Consider the following 19,967-nt stretch of genomic DNA (forward strand, 5'->3'; position numbering starts at 1 on the left):
AGAATCTTCAGAGGGATACCAACCAACACCAGAAAGACAGTCACTCAGACCCTCGTCACCAGCCACCTCGACTACGGCAACACCCTCTACGACAGCATCTCCACCCCGCTCCTCAGAAGACTCCAGGCCATACAGAATGCTGCAGCCAGACTCATTCTGGACCTCCCCAAACAAACCCACATCTCGCAACCCCCCCCCCAACCTGAGAGTCCTCCACTGGCTCCCCATCCAGGAAAGATGCCAGTTCAAGATCCTCACTCAAGCCTACAAAGCCCTCCACGACCTAGGACCTGCCTACTTCAACAATCGCTGAACTACACCAACCAGCTAGACACCTAAGCTCCGCTTCACTCAACCCAGTACCGGCAGCAGCTCCTTCTTTTACATCGTAACCAAGACCTGGATGACCACCTCCACAGCTCAACTCCGTATGGCCTCCTCACTGGTAGACTTCAGAAAGACACTTAAGGCCTGGTTCTCTGACAGAGACAAAGTGCCCAGATACCCCTAGGGGTGACAGAGTGCACTTTACAAATACTGATTGACTGACAGAATAGTGTGTACCTCCGGTTGTAAAAGGCCAGTGGGAGAGACTGTGTGATACATTAGCAAAGTATATCTGTCCATAAAGTCATAAACCAACAGTGATGCAAAGTTCAATTATTGCCGAAACAACTGAGGCCTGCATCGTCTTATGTGCAAGGATCCACAGAACATAATACAAATTACCCAGAATGCAGTTTGGGTAGTATTTCTAGGCCTCATCTGAAGAATTAATGAAATTGGTCTGTACTAGGTGAGGAGAGAATACAGATGTGATCTAAAAGCTAGGTAACATTTAAGCCTGAGGCAGCTACAGACCAGTAAGACACTGGTTTCAAAATACATTTTTGATTCCATTATTAACCGCATCGCTGCGGCGGCTTTTCCCGCTGTGCGCGGCAAATTCGAAATTACCGCGTTACGTGACGAGCTGGCCTTGTCATCCGCGCAGGACAGGTAAGCGCGATGACGAGCCCAGCTCGTCAATAGCCTCGAAGGGGTTAAGGAATATATGAAAATTGATTTATTTACATTATGTAATTGCAATGTATCCGCTTGAATTCAGGCTTAATGGGTCTTGCCACAACATGTTGCTGAGTTTGTTGGCGAGAGTCCTCACATTAAGGATACTACTTGCTGTCATTTGTGGTGTAAAAAAGTGCAAGTTGGGAGGCCAAGCTTGCCAATAACAGTAGGTATTGTTTAGGTTTTTTATTGTAACCATTAGGTCTTATTTTGATGTTTTTTTTTAGAAGAGTCCTAAAGTTTCTTACTATAGGTTATCTTCATCTTAGTAGAGAAAAAAGCTGACCGCCTTTAAAAAAAAATTGGCGCCAAAGAACACATGAGAAACTTTCCTTTCAATAAACTTGTAACCTCTCGTAGAGGAAAAATGGTCACAACCTTCAGCAAGCTCAAACATCTGCTAATAGATTTGTGTTTGGATTAAAGAATGGAGACAAAAAGATGTATTGTTGACTCCCAATCCTTCCCAGAATGTTTTTTAAATTCCTTAAGCTGCTGTACTAAACTTTGCTTGGGCTTAGCTGCTTGGCCAAATGCTACTGAACAAACTACTGTCACAGGGCACATCATGTCCCTCAACACATACACCTGAACACTTTCCTTATAGCGGATGTTTGATTATTCTGGAGTGAGCTATTATGTATTTTCTTGGATTTCAGTACTGCGTTTTAGGTTTCAAAACCAGATATCGTGGTATAGATCCTACAACAGCCATTAAGTGTTGTGTGATCTGAAAGACATTCTTGCCTCAGGGCTACAGGTAAAAAGGCCTTTGCCCCTCAACTAAAACCAGGCGGCTGCCCCCCGCCAGTAACTGAACAGCCTTGGTTGAGAAGGCAATAGGAGGCGGAAATGGATTACACTTTGTGTGTCCCCCTGAAATGAGAGCCAATATTAGATGTTGACAAAGCCAAACAAAAAAAAGCAGCACCTCAAGTGTGCTTGCATGATTATTAAGCTCACTGGAGTAGAAACACAGGGTAGCCCAGAAAGTGTAACAGGCAGACCATTTTCTGGTTGTCTTTCCAAACACCAAGTGCCCTACAGGTACCACACAGCAGCATGGCGAGTAATTTCAAATTGTTTAAAATACTAAAACAAAAGTAGGAAGCCAGAGCTTTATTGGAAATCCAGCTAGTTCCAGACAACACGGAATGCCTTTAAATAACAAAATGCTGTATTCCCGAGTCTTCTGTGGGACAGTTCTACAATTCAAGTAGTCTAGCAATGCAAACCTGGAATTTACCTTCATATTGTTCGAGTCCGTGAGGAACATGGCAAGCCGATCAATGCCCAGTCCCCAGCCAGCTGTAGGGGGCAACCCATACTCCAAAGCAGTGCAGAAATTTTCATCAATGAACATGGCTTCATCATCACCAGCAGCTTTAGCCTGAATGAGGAAAGATGGTAACACACAGGCACTGAGTATACAGTCTTAATTGTGCCCAGCCAGCTAAAAAAGACATATGGAGTGTACTGAGAAATGATGGAAGAATGTATAGGCTTATTACTTCACTTCAACAATTGGTTTGCAGCTTGTGGCCATTCTAGTTTCGCAGGCTCTGCTAGCTGGGCTTGAAAAGCATCTCAAACATTCTGGGCATAGCTCACAGCACAGTATGCCTGACTCATGATGTAGGCCCACAATGCCTCACACTGCTCATCCTATTTAGGTTCTAATTTTACCACTGGGTTTGGAGCCACACTTACATGGTTTCTTACTAGTGCTTCCAGTACCACCAATTCCCTCTTTCACATCGAAATAAATGACTCTGTTCTTGACCTGTACTTGATATATTCTCCATCAATGAAACATGAACTGCATGCCATATTCTGCCTCTCATAATTGCTACAGTGACCTGGCTAGGGAGCTCTTCAAGTGGGAGTAACTGAACATATACTGTCACATCCAAACTGATGCACTCACAATGTCTATTGTATGTAACAATCCATAAAACCCATTTATAAAGAGTTCTAAATCAAATCATTCTAAACTTAACTAAATGCAGGATACTTCTCAATTAACAGTTTACATTCGTAAATTAAAATGATCTAAAGTTCCTTTGATGCAAAAAGTAGTGCACATCACATTGTAATAACATGAGCGTCTGCCAAGTCTTCCAGCGTGAGAAGAATGCAGAAGGTAGGCAGCAAAGAAGTGGTGATGTGATGCATCGTGAGGGCATTAACAAATGAAATGGAGTTGGAGGTGCAGGTATGGATAGTTGTAGATTTCACCCAAGTCTCCTTTTGCAATGAGACATTTTGATATTGATCCAAATGAAGTAGGGGTTAGACTGTTTGCGTACGGCTCTCCCACGATGTGAACCATTTTGGTATGTTTGTTCATCTTTTTCTAGAACTTCTTACTATCTACTAATTTCTCACAATCAAACAACAACAAACAACAGACAAAAGTAACAGCCTACACTGTTCTGTATGAAAAGGCAGCCAATTTGAGAATATTCTATGATGCCATGGAAATTGTCATTAGGGCTAAACATATGAACACAAACAGAATGTGTACATTATAACGACATACACTGCTTGCAAAATTATGTAGTTGACAAAACAGTCTCTTTCTTCTTAAAAGAGATAAAGAATGTCTGCTATCCATAGTGCCTCCCAAACATTAGTGCAACAAAGCAACCGAGTTCTCCACTCAGTTTTACTATACTCAAGATTACTGTTATAAGGTCTTTCCTTCTGTTCCTTCTTTCCACCCGGTCTTCCTTTCTTGTTCAGCCTAGGAACACTTAGAATGTTCATTGATGTCACGGAATGTGGTGTGACTGATGTGTGACAGTTGACCCCTGGCTGAGCTCAAGGAAACAGCTACTGGTGGGGCGTACTTTATGCCCAATTACCATCTTGGCTCTACCTTAAGCTTCCTGTAACTGAACTACAAATAAAGATATAACTTGGAACCTACCACCTGGCTTTCTGAAGATTCTTACTTGCAACAATTACACTAACTTCTGTGAAAATATTTTATGTTGCAGATGATACTGTCTTTGCCAACATATATACTGTATGCTTCGTATCGATCACAAGATGTAGTAACCACGTTCAACATAGTGGCCACCTGTTCTTGGCACATACAGTGAGTAGCGTTGGTATATCCTGGCTGCTATTTGAAGGCATAATACGGCTCCAAATACATGGAATACAATTCTTTACAGTGAAAGAGGTTTCTGTAGTTAGGACACTGGTCTACACAGATTTCTAGTTGTTGCAGATGGAGTTGCTGGTCTTCAGCAACACACTTGTTTACCTTTGCCTGATCCTCAAACAACTCTCTTTGTCGGACTGGATCATTCAACTCAGTGTAAGCATTGCACACTTCCTTCTTCATTACAAAAAGCTCAAACCTTTCAGTCAGTCCTTTCTTTGAACGATGCCTGGAGAAATCAAGAGGGAGCACATCAGTTACATTTTAATCGAACTCTGAGGCATTCTTAACATGAATTCTTAAATTCTCAACTGAACATTAGGGGGAAAAATATAAACATAGCACTTTTGCAAGTGAATACTACAGACTGACGAGTGGGAAATGTAGGTGTCAGCCTCCCCTGAAAAAAACATTCTGCATGCCTTGCAGACGGCAGGTGTAGTTTTTGTATGCTACTCTGTCTCTCCCTTTCATCACCCCGTAAGAGAGTCCAGCATAATAGGTCAAAGAAGACGACTTGTTATTGTGTAATATACCTTGCCCCAGCTGTTTATAAAGGTGAACAATGCACAGGCAGTATGGGGATGAAAGGTCAGTGTCCGATTTAAAAACAAACTGGAAAGATGTAGTTCACCCCTTATTCACAAAGCAAAATGAACAAGCAGATGAAATCCAAAAAGGGTCTCTGGGAGTCAGTAACTGTCACACATACTTAGAGTCAGCAAAGAATGTTAATAATCTACGGTGTGACCAGGTCACCATACAGAAGTGAGACATCGGTTTAAGTTAATTTTAAACATTGTACTTAGTGCCTTTATAAAATGACTGAAAAACTATCCAACGTGACAGACGATGTGAAAACAAATTGTCTGAATGATCCCTTTGTGTGAAGAAAACGTGTATGTGGGTTCGTGTAAATATGCAGAATGGTGGCATTATGGTGCCTGTTGGTGAGAGAGTCAACATATTCTCTCAAAAGAGCAGACAGTTAAATCTCTGAAAAGGGCTCTCCAATTGAATATTGCATATATGAGATTTAATTTTTAATTTGTTAGGCAAGGTACATGTGCAAGCTATAATGATTTGTGTGCAAGGATGTACTCCATCTGCTGAATGATCTTCTTTCAAAAAGGGTGGAGGTAGATTTCTTTGCTTTGGTGGTAGCGTACTGTAGTGGAAGCTTGTTAACCAAGATTGTCAAATGTTTCTTTTTTTGATGTTTCATGCATCACAATAGTAATAATACAATAAGATGCGTAACCTAGTTTTAAAGATTTTAGTATGTGAGGTTTGTAGGTCAACGTACTGATAGCAGGAAGACAAGCATGCAGAGAAGAAGTTGTAAAAATCACAATTTCAGTTTTGTTTGTGTGACGTGGGAGCGAGAATTATAAGGAGGAGCTAGGACTGTTAATCAGGCGGCTGAAGTATGAAATAGAAAATCTACATTATTGCTAGCATGAAAGTGACAAGAAAGGTTAAAGGATGAGTTGGGAAACCCTTGGTTAGGGTAGGAGGACATAGCTGTGATCAAAGGACAGTGCCCGGGAGAACCGCACAGGGTTAAGATTGTGTACTCTAATATGGAAACACATGGGTTCTGTGACTGATATAAAATGATAGCTGAAAAGTTCCTAAACTCCCAACACAGCAAAAGGGTGCCTGTTAATTCCCGATGGGGCTGGTAAGCCAGTGAATACCCCATCGTAAATGTGGGCCACAGAAACACAAGAGATCTTTATGCTTGAATGTAGCCAAAATCTCTGGGAAAACAGCAATGGAGAATGAGAAATAACTAGAGGGGAAATGGCATGGTGGAATACTGGCACCAAAATGGGCGATTCCCTCAGTAAAGCCTCATTACTCAGTGAACTCTCAGGGCTGAGGCCAGAACTCCCATTAACTTTGAACCCCCCCCCCCCCCCCCTTCCCTCCTCCCCACACCCCTAGTTAATGGAATAATGTTAACTCGATGGGACAAAATATACTGGGGTACTAAAAAAATGTAGCCCCAAATTAAGAGACAAGGGAGCAGCAGAAAGTTATCGACTCATTAAATGCAGCAAATACATCCGGGAGAATATGAAGAGCAAAGAGTTTATAATGCAGAGTAGAAGTGAGGGATTTTATGCCATAAAAAAACTAAGTAGTTTCAATGGGGTGAGCAGAGCATGCATTGGGATTTTGGGACATGATTGGAAACCACAAGCTCAAGATATTTACAGAGGAAAGGAAGGAGGGGGATCAGAATTACATTAGCAGGAGCGACATGGGTGAGAGTAGGTTTAAGAAGAACAGCAATAACTGTAGACAAAGCAGCTCAATTCCAGTTTTATTACATTAGGGCCGAGATGAAAAAAACAATGGTTCTGAGGTGCCGTGGAGAGTACCCAAATATTTAGATACAAGCACAGATCTAGACTAAACAAAGACCTCCAGGGAGGGCTGCCAACAACTATAAATAAGGCTTCTTGTTCTCACCCCTGGAACCTGGCCGCTGATGTTTGCTTTTACTAGCTACTCAGTGAAGGAGCATGGCAGCACAGGCAAGATTCCCTCTCACCCTCTGAACGTGGCACACACCCACATTCCTCCCATTCAACAATAGTAAATAAACCAAACAACAACAAAAAAGAACATCGAGGTAAGCTTTCACTTTGCTAGACGACTTTCATTACATTTCCAACATAATCCCCCACACATTAAATGAGTAATGTCTTACCATTTAGCAAGAGGGCTCATGATCTGAGGATGATCACAGATAAAGGTGGGACTAATGCAGGTTACTTCCAGGAACTCACCAACAAGCTAAGAAACAAAATACATATTTCACAAAGTAGATCAACTCAAAAAACACACAACCCATATTTAGAAAGAGTTATATTTAAAGAAACACTCGACCTTCCTACCATGCCAGAAATGCCAATAAAGGTGTTTAGGACAATTTTATAGTAGCATCACATGGTCCCTAGCACCATCTACGCGAACAGAAAAATGCTTTCCACTAAAGTCTACATCCTACTCCAAAAACCAAATTACAGAATCACTAATTATATGCTCTGGTGGGCATGGCCGATTAGTGCTTTTAACATGTCCGCAAAGTAGTTTTTTTTTTTAGGTCTCGGCTATAACGCGCTGAAAAGCGCGTTCTCGCCAGAGAACTATTGTCGGCGTCTCAGCAGTCTGAGACGCCGAAGTGAGACAAGACCTGGCCGCGCGCAGCGTTTCCCCATAGGATAACGTTGTGCGCGCGGCCAGGTCTTGTCTCCACAGCATCGCAGGGCAAACAGGATCGCGTCGCGAGCCTCTCTGGAATGCAGGGGGAGTCTGCAGAGGGGCGCGCGGCGCTGTTCACGAAAAAGCTGGCTGCCTCTTCCCTCACCCGCCCTCCCACCTTCAGCCTCTCCCTCTTCAGCTATTAACTCCTCCTTGGAAAGGGGAAACATGTGCTGAACTGTGTACTTCTTGGGAAAATGTTGCCTTGATTAAAACATGCAAAAGACACAAAAAATAGGCACAATATGCTGCAAAATGAAATAGAGAGAGAAAGCGCTGTAAGTTCGGAGAGCACGCCATAGTAAAAATGTCGGGGCATTTTTGTTACACCTAATTGGACCTGTGCCACTTGATTATTACAAATTAATTTAGTGTGTTGGTCAATTGGCTTGGCACAGGGACTTGCAGAATCAGTACACACCATCTCAGTGCTATGTTATTTAAGCTTATAAAGCGCATTACTACCCTGAGGCGTCTAAGCGCTGTAACAGAGTTAATGCAAGTATCAGGAGAGGGTAAACGATGTACTAAGTTCTGAATAACCAGGATTTTACCTCTTTCCTGAAAGCAAAGAGGTTGGGCGCTGTTTTTATCCCAAGAGAAAGTAAGTTCCATATTCTAGAAGCTTCATGCACAATGTCTTTGCCTCCCCATCCTGCTTGTTTGAATCTAGGCACTATTAATAACTGTGCCTTTGCTGACAGATTTCTGGCAGGGAAATATTGTTTAAAACTCTGTTTCCGGATAATCGGGCCGAGACCATGGACTGCCTTATAAACTAGACATAATGCTTTTAAGGTAATTATTTGTTTGATGGGGAGCGAGTGGTAAAAAAAAAAAATCAGGGCACATACAGACGGGTTTGTTGCCAATATATTTGGATTTCGACCTCCGTCTTCATTTTTTCCTGACAAGAATGATGAGAGGCCATTCCATTTGGGTGTCGGTGTGGTATTTTACAATGGCTTAGAAATCTTGAAGCTCTCAAGCTTTCCAATGTTGTGTGTCTACACGATTACACGCAGTCACCACCAGGGGGTCAGCACTCTGCAAGTACATTTTCATAAAAGCAACATCTGTCGATTTATACAAATGTTTGAAACTCTATCAAAAGCATTTAGAAAAAAACTTGAAAGTGTACACCCTAACGCGATGGTTTACGTTCGATCACGTGCCACCAATAAGAATGACATTCTGATGGTAAGCTGTGGATGTGCTGCTGGTGTGTGATTGTTTGCTGCAGCAGAAGAGTGTGTGGTCCGATACTTGTCGTCATTGCAGGCTTGCACTTCTGAAGCCATATAAGGATCTGAGCGCCGAAGAACAGGACGCTAAAAGCAAGCACTGTCTGTCTACGCTCTATGTGTCACAAATACATAAATAAGTATGTGCAGGGGCCCAGAGCTTTTAAAAACAGCTCCCCTCTGCCGAGCTGCTCGGATGCCAATTGCAACTGCGGTTGAGTTTTCATTCAACCTGGTGCTGCTCTCTTCCACCACTCTCTAAATTCCCTGTTCATTTATTACTTTTTTCACCCCTACTTTCTCCTTTTCTCTCATTGTTCCTATCTTGCTGTACCTTTTCTTTCTCACTTTTCTGTCTTTCTCTCTCTTGTTCTGTGTCAAAGACTGATGATGAAAGATTTAAGTCCCAGTTCCCCCGGTGCCCATCACCTGGCACCACCGGCACAAATGAAGCCGCACCTGTCTAGCCACAAAGCCGGTCATTGTGCCCAGCGCAGACAGACTATTTACACAATGCGCAGGTGCAGAGCGAGATAAGTGGCTCCGCTGTAATTACTGGAGGAGCTGGGAAAGCAGACTGTCGTTCCCTTTAAAAGCTGTGTTCAGGCATTAAAGTTTTGAGAGCATGGGAACTCCTTAACATTATTTCAAGCCAATGTCTAATTACTCATCTTGCTTAAATAACTTGCAGAATGATATTTCTGTAGACTGACAGTTCCTCTGCAAACGGTTGGAAATATTCCCACCCCAGCCATGCGACATTTACCAGTCCTTACTGTACTGCCCTTGTATCTGTTTTCACATGGCATTAAAGTGTGGTCTCGGTCACTTTAAAAGTAATGTGGCCTTAAAGCGGTAGTTCACGAATTCGTTAGCACATGTTAGTAAAACAACCTTTGTGGTCAATGAAGGGCTCTGGAGTCCTAAGTTAACCACTGCCATATAGGACGGAGGCATAAGAGTCGAAGTGCGTGTCATTACCGTGCTGTAACATGAAAGCAGTAGTGTCTTGTAGCATTTCTAAGCTAATAGTACAGATGCCAATACTTCTCCGATATCAGAATGAGAAAAATATGATGTATATTTCTCGCACTGACGCCACAATTTAGCTGCACTGCTTGTTTTAATAGACCTATTGATTTATCCTAAATTGCTCCAACATACCTAACAGATTCCAACAGCAGGGGCGGAGCATCCACGCTCTGCAGTGTGACCAGTGCCACCCATTTACAACAAGGTGACCTGTTTGCCAATAATTTCAGCTTCTATCTCTTTTGGTGCTACTTTCCATTTCCGACTCAAAACTGTGTTTAGTATCTCATGATGATACGGATATTCAATCACAAACAAGTACTCTGATAGCAGGATGCAGTAATAGTAACAACTGATCACATAACTTGGGCAGGCTTGTGTGTGGCTCTGTCTGTCTGTGTGCGTGTGTGGCTCTGTGTCTGTGTGAGTGTGTGTATGTGGTTGGCTCGGTCTGTCTGTGTGTGTGTGTATGTGTGTGGCTCTGTCTGTGTGTGTGTGTGTGTGTATGTGTGTGGCTCTGTCTGTCTGTGTGTGTGTGTGTATGTGTGTGGCTCTGTCTGTGTGTGTATGTATGTGTGTGGCTCTGTCTGTCTGTGTGTGTGTATGTGTGTGGCTCTGTCTGTCTGTGTGTGTGTATGTGTGTGGCTCTGTCTGTCTGTGTGCGTGTGTGTGGCTCTGTCTGTGCGTGGCTCTGTCGGTCTGTGTGCGCGTGGGTGGCTCTGTCTGTGCGCGCGTGGGTGGCTCTGTGTGGGTGGCTCTGTCTGTGTGGGTGGCTCTGTCTGTGTGGGTGGCTCTGTCTGTGTGCGCGTGGGTGGCTCTGTGTGTGCGCGTGGGTGGCTCTGTGTGTGCGCGTGGGTGGCTCTGTGTGTGCGCGTGGGTGGCTCTCTGTGTGCGCGTGGGTGGCTCTCTGTGTGCGCGTGGGTGGCTCTCTGTGTGCGCGTGGGTGGCTCTCTGTGTGCGCGTGGGTGGCTCTGTGTGTGCGCGTGGGTGGCTCTGTGTGTGCGCGTGGGTGGCTCTGTGTGTGCGCGTGGGTGGCTCTGTGTGTGCGGGTGGGTGGCTCTGTGTGTGCGGGTGGGTGGCTCTGTCTGTGTGCATGGGTGGCTCTGTCTGTGTAGGTGGCTCTGTGTGGGTGGCTCTCTCTGTGTGTGTGGGTGACTGTATGTGAATGGCTTTGTGGGCGGCTCTGTATGTGTGTGTGGGTGGCTTTGTGTGGGTGGCTTTGTGTGGGTGGGTCTGTGTGGGTGCAAATGCAATAGGTGTCGCATTTGCGAGCTATTAAGCTATTGGCATTGTAAATGACAATGTCATTTATTTATGTTTTCAAAACTAAAACAAATAAAAATAATGTCATGAGCAAAGGCAATGGCTCGAACTTTAACAATGCCGAGACCATTGCATTGTAAATGCTTGTTAATATTGTTGCCCTCTTCATTCTAATAGTGTCACCTCAAGCTTCACTGTGGAACCAAAGTGCAACTATCTTTCCCATGGCTAGCTAGACAGATGTATTCCGAAAAAAGAGCGCTACAGAGGGTAGGTATTGTGTGCTTCAGATGGACTCCTGGTCAGGGGAGAGGGTGTGGCGCAGCGATCAGAGCTGCCAACTTGGGAGCTGGGGGATCCTAGTTCAAGTCTCAGCGTCAGAGCAACATCCTGGCGGGAAGAGGCCAAGATTGCTTCTCCTTCTTGTGTTTCCTCCTCGACTTGGACTTTGAGTAACTGGATGACTTCGACCACGAAGGTCTGGTGCAGGAGTACCCTTAAGAGGAGGAATTGGTCTACACTTCCAATTTGGAACGAGACTTGCACAAGGTCATACTGAGGTTCAGCTACATACAGCTTACATTCAGTCCCGGATCGTGTTCGGGTGCATGAGGGCACACTCCTAGCACAACTTGGATTTGTGCCCCGAGCCCAAACAACAAAGACAGACCTCGTACAGGTCCATTATTGGCATGTGTTGGACAGTCACCATATGTTTTGAACCCTGTAATGTTATGCGGGAGACAGTTATTTTGCACACTGGATTTCAATTTGGAAAAATCGCCAATCCAAATGAAATGGGTAACGGAGCCCCGGATCTGTGGTCGAAGGCTTGGAATGAACGTCAACAGGCAGGGGTGGTGCTTACATGCGGCTCCGCTCCATCACTTATAGAGCAGAACACAGCCTACATGGAGTCACAAAGCAATGCACGTGAGCACTACTGTGAAAAGCATCAGATTCAGTTTGGCGCCTGGGGAATATTCTAAAGATAAGGAATCTAGAGTTGGAAGTATTCCTCAGAAACAACAAAGTTAAGTGACGGTAAGTCACAATTGACATGGAGTCTTTCTTTTGTATATGTAGTTACAATTAAGTCGGTGAGCAAGGCACCAAAGCAGTGCATTGACCAGTTATTGTGGGACACAAGTATACTCAGTAGCCATGTGCGTTTCTTTACCTCAAATTCTTGAGGTCGAACTTCCAATTCTCATCATTTTGGTTGTGCTATGGCATGAACATGTATTTATGTATGGCAGCCATTTCCTACATACAGTACATTTGCCAAACACTCTAGAGTTAGAGAGCAAACAGTAAAAAATAATGCAGTGCAAAATTAGGATAGAACATAATAATCAAAAGGCCAGGTGTGCAAGTTAAACTAAGATAAGCCAGGTTAATGAAACCAGAGACAGCACTTCTGAGCAGAGAACAAAAAAGGGGGAATGAACTCCTGTAGAGAATATGAGCAGCAGAAATATAGACGACTGAAGGGGATTGCGTGTATAGGCAAGAGGTACACAAAAAGAAAGAGGTGCAATCAAGACAAGGCAAGCATTAGATTAAGAGTTGCAGTTGTACAGAAATTAAGGAAATTACATCTCCCTTATATAAATAGCAGGCAACTGTAGAGGCATGCAATAAAAGAAATGTGATCTGACAAAGAGTGGTACTAGCCTAAGATCACTCCCCATTTGCGGAAGAGGAGGAACGAGGGAGAGCAGAGAGCGAGATACCCCCAGAGAAAAACACAGAATGTCAGTATTGTTGCAATGGACTGGAAAGAATGAAAGCATTAGATGCTCAATAGGCAGGATGTGACATTATTAATCTGTCAGCTGAAGTGAGAAAAATAAAAACCTGGCATCTGTTATCATAAATGTGACAAAGTCTAAAGAGTGCGATGCGAGAGGTTAGGGGGTAGTGTAGAAGGGAAACTGCAGGGATCAAAAGAAAGACCTGGAGAACGGCACAGCTCAGATGCATACAAAGATGTTTAACCAGAATATGCATCTAACTAGGTTCTATGCAAAAAAAGAAAATAACCAAAAAAGGGCCAGATCTCAAAGTGACGAAATAAAAAGAAAATGGGGCAGATAATAGAAAAATTGGCCATTTAACAAGTAAATGTAAATGTATAGGCATTTATATAGCGCACTACTTACCCGGAGGGTCCCAAGGCGCTTCGACCGCTGCGAAACCCTTCCTGGCTTCCCTGAGAGATGGTCCCTTAATGGGTATCTCCAGGGTGAGACCAGGCATCCCCGGCGGTCTGGTGGGGCCGTTAGTGAAGATGAGGCAAGCTAATGCCCAGAGTTGCCGAGTGTGATCGCTGATCAGAGTGGGCAACGAGGCGAGATAATTATCGAGTACGCTGACCCTGGTCCAGAAACCTGCCGCGCCGGGAATCGGACCCTGGTCCCGGCCCGTCCTCTGCTCTCGGGTCTGCCGCCTCTAACCAGTGAGCCACACTACTTCACAAGTGTGACAAATACAAACAACAGACTACGAAGGGAGTTCGGAATGTAGAGCACACATGAGGGAGTTTAAAGCCTAAAAAGAGCTCTATATATAGAGTGCAGAGAGGGTGCATCAAGGTGTTTAGAGCAGATTGGAAACCACACAGGCAAGACGTTTACAGAGAGGAGCAATGAGTAATATAAGTGCACATGGAATTACTTTCTGAACAATAGGCAGAACAGTAGCATATTTAAAGAGTCAGGATACATGCAAGAAAAGGAACGGATAAGAGAAGAGTTAACAGATGGCTTAAGAAATGCTAGAGTGAAAAGATGGGAAGCCGTACACATAAATCAGCATAAGCGGTTTGAAACGTGGTTGTTGAGACCTAATCTGGACACAAGTCCGAGCTTCTAAGCTAAACAGGTATCTTTACATTTGTACTATCTAGACATAAAACTCAATGGCAAAATATGTGGAATGAACAAGAATATAGGCACGGCGCACAGCTTGTTGTGGGATCAATTTGATTTGCTGGTTAGTAGAAGTTAAACAAGTTTCAGGTGCTCCGGCAGGTGGCGCAACTGTCCAACTGCGCCAAGAATTGTAAGTTGTTTGAGTGCGCTACTGGGATGTAGGCGCATCCCTGCACTTGGGCACACTGGTCGTGTTCATAAAGTGAAGTGAATGACTCCAATAGATTCGTAGCAGTTTAGTTTCCGATTTATTTATTTCATAAATGCGTTTTCTTATGAATTCATGTATCGGCTTTCATAAGTTCAACTCAAAGACAATTTTATGCAAATAAATGCTCCAATGCATTTCGAGCCCAACGGCCCTTCCTCAGGGAGCGCTGCGAAGAAACAGGATATAGCGCTAATCAATTATCAAAGTAAATAGCACAAATGAAAAACACATACTTCATTTCATAATAACAGAACACATCAATATTAGGGAGAGAAAATATCATCTGGGCATTAGTCATTTTCTTATAACGTCAACGTGATGTGAATGGTGCATGGGGATGGTGACTGTTTATAGACAAACGGGATCGGTGAAAAACAGACGAACAAAGGTGAGGGCTAAAGGTGGTGGCTGGTTACTCACGCAGTTGGTTTAAAACCGGAGTTCATGCAAAAGGATAAATATGCATTAACGTGCCAAGGGAAAAGCTAGTTACCGCGGGTGCAGTAAAAGTATAAACATGCTGCTCGTTCATAACGAGACTTACGTATAGATTTAAAGTTGATCCCCTCATGGAGTCTGAAGGAACAAAAAAGGTTACAAGCATAAATTAATCCTGAGGCAAGGAATCACGGAGTTCCTCAAAGTTGCCTAACGGTAAGATCAAACTTACTGAGGTGGTTGAAGCTCAATGGCGTCTCAGTGGGGTCTGGAGCGGAGTGTCAGAAACTTCGCGTGGTGAACGCGGAGTTAGAGGGTGGTGCTCAACAGGGATGACGGACTATAGGGAAAGTTAAAGGGGCGGCCATCTTGGAATGGGGTATGTGTAGTGTACAACGAATGATGTGGAACACAATATAAATAAAGAATGACATCAACAAGCAAGAATCAGGACACAGTGTATCAATCATGTACCCAGGAGGGTACTATAAGTAACAGCTCAGTTCAATCCGGTCGTTAAGACCATAAGGTTTCAGAGACTGCAGTCTATAAATCCATGCGGTTTCCCTTTGTATGAGAGTTTTGTTCAAGTCTCTCCCTTCAATGTCCGGTACCATTTCAAGAACAAGGAATTTGATTTGCGACACATTATGTTTGGCCTCATTAAAGTGGGCGGCTACACTGGATTTCATGTTGTTAGTTCGGATATTTGATTTATGTTCGTTCATCCTGATCTTTATTTTCCTGAGGGTTTTTCCGACATATATCATGCCACACGGGCATTTGATAAGGTAGATTAAGTTCGAAGAGTCACAGGTGGCATCTATGTAGGAGAGTAGGGTCTGCAATCCTATGATCACCCAGATTTTTTTGCTTTTGTTTCACTGGTTTACGACTTTCTCTGGCTGTGGGCCTGCCAATCAGACCCACAGCCTGGCTGTTCTCTTTCTAAATTACGAGATGTACCCTAGGTGCATATACCAATTGGTACTGGGCCACCTTATCAGACCCTGTAACCCAGGGCGTAGGTGTACCCAGGGCCGCCAGGGGCTGCAGCATGTATTATGCCACCCCTGGCTGGCCTCCTAAATTTGACACAACTGGCTGCCTGACAGCTGGGGCAAAGTCGTGTAATCACCCTTTGCTGTAGATATAGTAGCCCTATATCTAACCCTCCAATGGACACCCGAGTTCCTATCAGTCACTCCTATGGCAGGCCTTGACAATCCTGAAGGCAGAGTGCATGGGCTCGTGTGAACTAAGCTCTGGCCCGAGCCGAGCCCGGTTGCAGCTTGCGGAATCAAGACCCAATGGCTGTTCCATGATAACGCGTACCATATCGGTAACTTCGGTGTCGCGTTATCAAGACATGTCGAGTAAGGTGTCATACGAATCGGGATGCTGCCCTCTCATCAACTCTGGCGACGAGGTTAGCATTCCGCCCTTCTAGAGGGACACGACATGTACGTAACTGTGAACCCCGGTTAAAGTTAACGAAAGCCTCAGCTCCACAAAATGGATGCTGCCACCACAGACACAAGTCTGACCTCCTGCTGCTGGGAGTCCTTCCAGCGAGGAGCACTTGGACAAAGGGTTTCCTGTCGAGGGCGGTGTTCGCACCGTCCCAGACAGGGTTTGTGTATTCTGGGTAGGTAGGGCTTTTGCGAGAAGGTGACTGCGGAGTGGCACCCCGGTGCTCACTACGCATCTGCCGGTTAGAACCAGTTCCAGGGGCGACAGCCCTGGCCTGGGGAAAGTCCGGCAGGGGAGAGGGGTGTAACTACCCCCCTTCCTGGTCCCACCCTTAGGGCAGGACCTAGTCATGTACCCACCCCTTTCTTTAGGATAAAGGCCGGAGCGGGGACCCTTCCAAATTAGATCATCTTTGAATCAAGAATACTTTCTACGAAAGGACTTCAAGACTCTTCTCAAGATTTCTCCCTTGTGGCTAAGGAGTAGTCACCCTGCATCAGCGGGCACCATCTAAGAACTCTGCGGTTTGCTGTAAGTCCTTCCTCAAGGAATCCGACGGCCCAGCTCGACGAGAACCGGCTTCCCTGGCACCTCTGACCTCTACCCACGTCATCAGCTCAGCTGTGATCTGTGGGTGCGACGAGACCTCGAGGGACCGGCCATCATCAGAACCTGCACGCTCTTAAAACCAGCACGACCATCGAGGTAACTCTCTGGTGAGTGCTCTGGGGTCCGAGAAGCCCCGACCCTGAGCCGCTCCAGCACCGAAGTGCAGTCTCCCAGCATCTCCACGATCTGCGTGGGGCCCTTCTGCTCGCCGCTCAGCACGTTGTCTGGTCACTAGCCGCTGGCTCGTGTCCTTCTGTGACGACATCCGAGAATCAACACTGCCGGTCTGGTTGCTCCAGACTGGCCCTTGCTTCCATCTTTCCGAGAAGCACCCCGGACCCTCCTGGTCCACTCAAGACGCCGACAGCGACATCCGTCGTGGGACAGCTCGCACCTCCACCGTGGTCGCCGACAACGCCTCCTGGTCCGTGAGACTGCAGAGCCTAGCGTCGCCCACTCACCTGGTCGAGGTGACGGCCAACCGGTGCCTTCCTGGTACCCTCGGACTACTGGCTAGTAGTACGAACTTGGTCCCCTCTGCTTTCAGGTTTTCATCAATCTCTACGAACTATACACCACTGGTCGCCGGCCAGCAACTCCTTTTCTCCCGGCTCCTGGTTCGTCAGCGAAGACCCCGACGCCTGTAAGACTTGCAGCCGCAGCCCTCGTGGCTAGGTAACTCGGCATTTCGGTGCCTGCATAGCCTCCTTACTCTAGGGTCCCGAGTCCCTCGCTTCCGACTTGCCTTAACCTTTCCGTGTCCTCGGACACTTGGCTTTAAACTGTGCACTTGAAGTATTTGCTAAAGAGATTTGGTTTGTGCTTAGTACCCTGTCCTCATAAAGAGTACAGGGCTGTTGTGATTCTTAATAAATATACTGTTTATTTTCATAACACTTGTGTGGTGTCCTTTCACTGGGTGTTCAAGGGGTACATGTGTGGTAAACAGCTGGCTTAACGCGCCCTCTCGAGTCTTTAGCCTTAGACTGCTCGTATCCACGCTACTAGGATAGCTGGTCTATAGGTTGACTTACAACCAAACACCATAAGGGTCGTTGGAACGATACATAGCGGTCGCTAGAATAGCGAACGTTGCATATCGGGCCAACTTCTCACATTGGTGAGCAGCGGTTGGGATTTGAGCTGGCTGTTGTTTTACCACACGTATCCTAAGAATATCTTGTTGAAAGATCGCACAAGTACTGTTAGTACATATAACTAAAGCTTAGAATACTCTGAGTTCTACTGAACCAGCTGTTGTAGCTCCTCAAGGCTTAGCACACCTTGGCTACAGCTCTTAGCAAGGGAAAAGTAGGAAAACACATAGTGTAGGTAGGTGCATCACTTACACCACACTAGAAACAGTATGTCGGGCCAAGGAGGAAACTCTGAGTCTCCCCTTGTGTCAGTTGACCCTCCACAGGTCATCCCTTCAGGATATACTGTGCTGAGCTTCAAGGAGTTAAGACGATTGTGTCACTCCTGGAAGATTCAGCAGGGGTCTAACCCCACAACGTCCTTTCTGATTGGTCTCTTGGAGACTTATGATGCCAGGAGAGCTGAGAAACTTCGTAGCTCTTCTAATCCAGAAGGAGACATGCCTCCCCTCGAGGGAACCCGAGACGATCCTGACCTCATTCATCTCGCAACCGAGAACGAGGATGTGGAGGAGGATGAGGATGAGGATCTCTCTGGGGACGAGGCAGATAAGGGACAGGTAGAAGTCGTCAGACTAAGCAGGTCCAACTTAAGCAAACATGATAGCGGTACTGGGGGACCCCTGGGGCCACTATCAGGTCAGCTTAACATGGGGAATGGACGAGCCAGATCTCTATCAAGAGGCTCTGGCAGATCCCTTCATACCAACGGCTCTCACAACTCTTCTCAAAGAGGGATGACGTCCCCTCAGAGGAGAGTGTACGAAGCGAAGGAAAGGGCAGCTAATCTGCGGATCGAAAGGGAAGAACTTGCCCTGGCCAAGGAAAAGCTTGCTTTCGCTAGAGAGCAACAGTTAAGTGGGGCAGTCCCCACTGGTGGCAGCAATGTACCTAGTAATAGGGAAAAGAGTTTCGATACGAAACACCTTGGGAAGATAGTGCCCCCCTTTAAACAAGGGGACGACATCCACAAATGGATTACTGCTTTGGAGAGGGCCTGCACTGTGCAAGGCGTTCCCCAGAGTCAGTGGGCAGCTATCTTGTGGCTCTCCTTTGAAGGTAAAGGAAGAGACAAGCTCCTCACCACAAGGGTAGAGGACGCTAACAATTACCAAGTCTTGAAGAATACACTCGTTGAAGGGTTCGGCCTAACCACTGAGCAGTACAGGGTGCTGTTCAGGGATACCCAGAAAACGCAGTCTCAAGATTGGTCTGATTTTGTCGATTGTGCCACTAAGGCTTTTGAGGGCTGGTTGCTGGGCAGTAAGGTTACTGATTACAAAGGATTGTATAATTTGATGATGAGAGAACAAATTTTAAACAATTGTCAGAACCAGTTGTTGCATCAGCATCTTGTCGACTCGATCTGACCTCTCCTCAAGAATTGGGGCAGAAGGCAGACAAATGGGTTCGTACGAGAGTTAAACAGAACCAGGGCCAGAATCAAGGTGGTCAGAAGAAAGCAGACCAGAAGGGTAAAGATTCTAAGGGGGAACAAAATGACCAGAAGTCTTCGACAGGTCCCCAACAACCCAAAGAGGGTGGGGGTCAGGCTCCCCAAAAGAAGAAAGAAGGCCAAACCAAACGATGGTGCCAGTACTGTAAAAGTAAGTCTCACTGGTTTAGTGAGTGCACCAAGAAAGGAGGAGGGCAGACTCCTGCCACTGCAGCCCCTAAGGCACCTGTGCCCCCTAGTACAGCCAGCAGTGGTAGTGCGCCTCCCAAGGGTTTAGTAGGGTTAACCCTGGGTTCTGAGGGGCGTGACAACTTAGTTGGCACACTCACTCAGGCTGTCCTTGTCAGTACAGGGGACGTAGACGTGTCCCCTGACGTAAGCCCCAATACGCTGGGCAAATACCGACAGATGCCTTTCATAAATGGAAAGATGGCTCAGGCCTATAGGGACACTTGTGCCAGCGTCACCATGGTGACGCCTAACTTCGTGGACCCTGGACAGATCATGCCAGGTACAGAATTCCTGGTGACCAATGCAAGCAATGTCACTACCAATCACAGTATGGCAATTGTAGCTTTCTCCTGGGGAGGGGTAACTGGCCAAAAGAAGGTTGTAGTTAGTCCAGACCTCCC

At 45.6% G+C, this 19,967-nt stretch overlaps 1 protein-coding gene across 3 annotated transcripts in view; it reads right to left on the minus strand.

The window, feature by feature from the left end:
- Nucleotides 1–19,967, minus strand: part of KARS1 (lysyl-tRNA synthetase 1) — a 115,750-nt gene that overhangs the window by 11,908 nt on the left and 83,875 nt on the right. For all 3 annotated transcript variants that reach the window (XM_086945471.1, XM_086945469.1, XM_086945470.1), the window contains 3 exons: nt 6,963–7,048; nt 4,343–4,469; nt 2,315–2,458 (listed from right to left, as the gene is read on the minus strand). In XM_086945471.1, the coding sequence (XP_086801597.1) occupies nt 2,315–2,458; nt 4,343–4,469; nt 6,963–7,048 (357 nt within the window). The remainder of the gene's footprint in view (nt 1–2,314; nt 2,459–4,342; nt 4,470–6,962; nt 7,049–19,967) is intronic.

This window comes from Lissotriton vulgaris, chromosome 12 (genome assembly GCF_964263255.1).
Source record: "Lissotriton vulgaris chromosome 12, aLisVul1.2, whole genome shotgun sequence".
Lineage (NCBI taxonomy): Eukaryota > Metazoa > Chordata > Amphibia > Caudata > Salamandridae > Lissotriton > Lissotriton vulgaris.